General features: G+C 49.0%; 1 protein-coding gene across 1 annotated transcript in view; it reads left to right on the forward strand.

Annotated features, from left to right (window-relative positions):
• Positions 1 to 1,088: 1,088 nt before the first annotated feature.
• The window catches only part of LOC137649219 (uncharacterized), a 40,552-nt gene continuing 39,838 nt past the window's right edge, over positions 1,089 to 1,802 (forward strand). The window contains exon 1 of the mRNA XM_068382203.1: positions 1,089 to 1,802. This exon is cut by the window's right edge and continues 484 nt beyond it. Coding sequence (XP_068238304.1) covers positions 1,089 to 1,802 — 714 coding nt within the window.

Below are 1,802 nucleotides of genomic sequence, written 5' to 3' on the forward strand. Positions count from 1 at the left end.
GGATCATTTTGGGCCGACGGGTTGAACAGCTGGACTTTGGTATATCGTGGTAGGAGACCCTCTTTTAGGCAAGTTGAGTTGAAAGTAATAGCTGCTTCAGCAGAGTTTATTTTATTATCTAATTTTTCTATTTTCCGGATAATTCTCTTTTCTCGAGCGCTGCAATCAACCAGCAGACTTGAAAAATTCATCAGTCAGGTGAATGACAAAATAGGAAAGACTTCTTAAGTATATTCTCGCAAAATATAAGTAAAACTTTCGATACAAAATTGTAGAAACTATGACGCGTTACGAGGATAAGTCCTTCCTCGTCTTCAGGTAGAAAGTGAGGTGGATGCTACAGTTAGGGGGTATATATACCCAGGATCCTGGGTATATATATTACCTGACTGCTGCATCCACCTCCTGGTACCCGTGTCTACAGACGTAGCCTCCTCCAGGGGCAGCTCCAACAGAAGCAGGCACTGAAGGACGAGCTCACCGTCCTCCGGACCCGTCTTGAGGAGGAATGGGTCAACACCAGGGAAAGAAGAGTAGAGCAGAATGAAGACAGTACCAATCCAGACACCCCTCCTGAACCTGACAGCGACCCTGATGAAGATAAGGACGCCCCTGATGAGGACTATCGAGAACCTGATGATGACAACCCATAATTTGACCCTACCAGCCAACAGACAGAGGATGAGGACATCGGGGGTGGCCTGAACTACCCTGACAACATCACCCATGTCCTCCGAATCCTTAAGAAGAGAGACATGCAGAAGAGGACCCGCACCATCCTGAAGAAATAGATCAACCTCAACGGTGGCAAACTTCGTATACCACAGGAACGCCAAGAGTACATCAATATCTCGGGGTATACCCCGACTCCTGCACAGGAACAAATCCTCAAGATGGGCCTCAACTGCCACTACGTGACCAGAACAAGACGCACTGATAAACGCCTCGAGGCCGAGCTGCTACTCGACTCAATCCTCGCCCTTTAAGATCGTGGCCCCCTGCGGACTACTGATGCCCTCCAGCCCTTGCTTCTTGCTGAGGCCATCACTGAGAGGGATCATTACACTAGTGGTATCATCACCCAGGATATGAAGGAAGCTTCCAAGGATCTTAAGCAGGTTGCTGGTGTCACTTTTCGTAAGGCAGACAAGACTACTGCCTTTGTGCTTATCGACACAGAGGAATACCACAAGAAACTCGACGACATCCTGGCTGATTCCTCCAAATTTGTGCGCCTCACTAGAAACCCTATTGAAGACATCAAGAGGGAAGCTAACCGAACCATCGAGGCCGTGAACGCAGCAACCAATGCCATACACCTGCCAGTTATTTCAGGCGATTTCTGGCCGGGCTACCTGTACGGCAATGAGAAAACCCACAAGCAGGGCAACCCACTACGCCCTATTATAAGTCAATGCCCTACTCCGACTTACCAGCTCGCCAAACAACTGAATGCCATCCTGACGCCCTACATTCCCAATCGTTACTGTGTAACTTCATCCGCCGAATTCCTGGAGAAAATTAAGAACTCTACGTGTGATGGAGTTATTGCATCGATGGCTGTAGAATCTTTATTCACGAACGTGCCTGTGGACGAAACCATAGACCTTATCGCCGATAGGGTCTATAGGGACGACTCTACACCAACTCTGAACATCCCTAAACCAGCCCTTGGGACTCTCCTAGCCATCTGCTCGAAGAGGGCCCCCTTTACCACCCATCGAGGGCATACCTACTTGCAGAAGGATGGTGTAGCGATGGGCTCGCCCCTGGGAGTCCTATTCGCAAATTTCTACATGGGA

Source organism: Palaemon carinicauda, chromosome 11 (assembly GCF_036898095.1).
Source record: "Palaemon carinicauda isolate YSFRI2023 chromosome 11, ASM3689809v2, whole genome shotgun sequence".
Classification (NCBI taxonomy): Eukaryota; Metazoa; Arthropoda; class Malacostraca; order Decapoda; family Palaemonidae; genus Palaemon; species Palaemon carinicauda.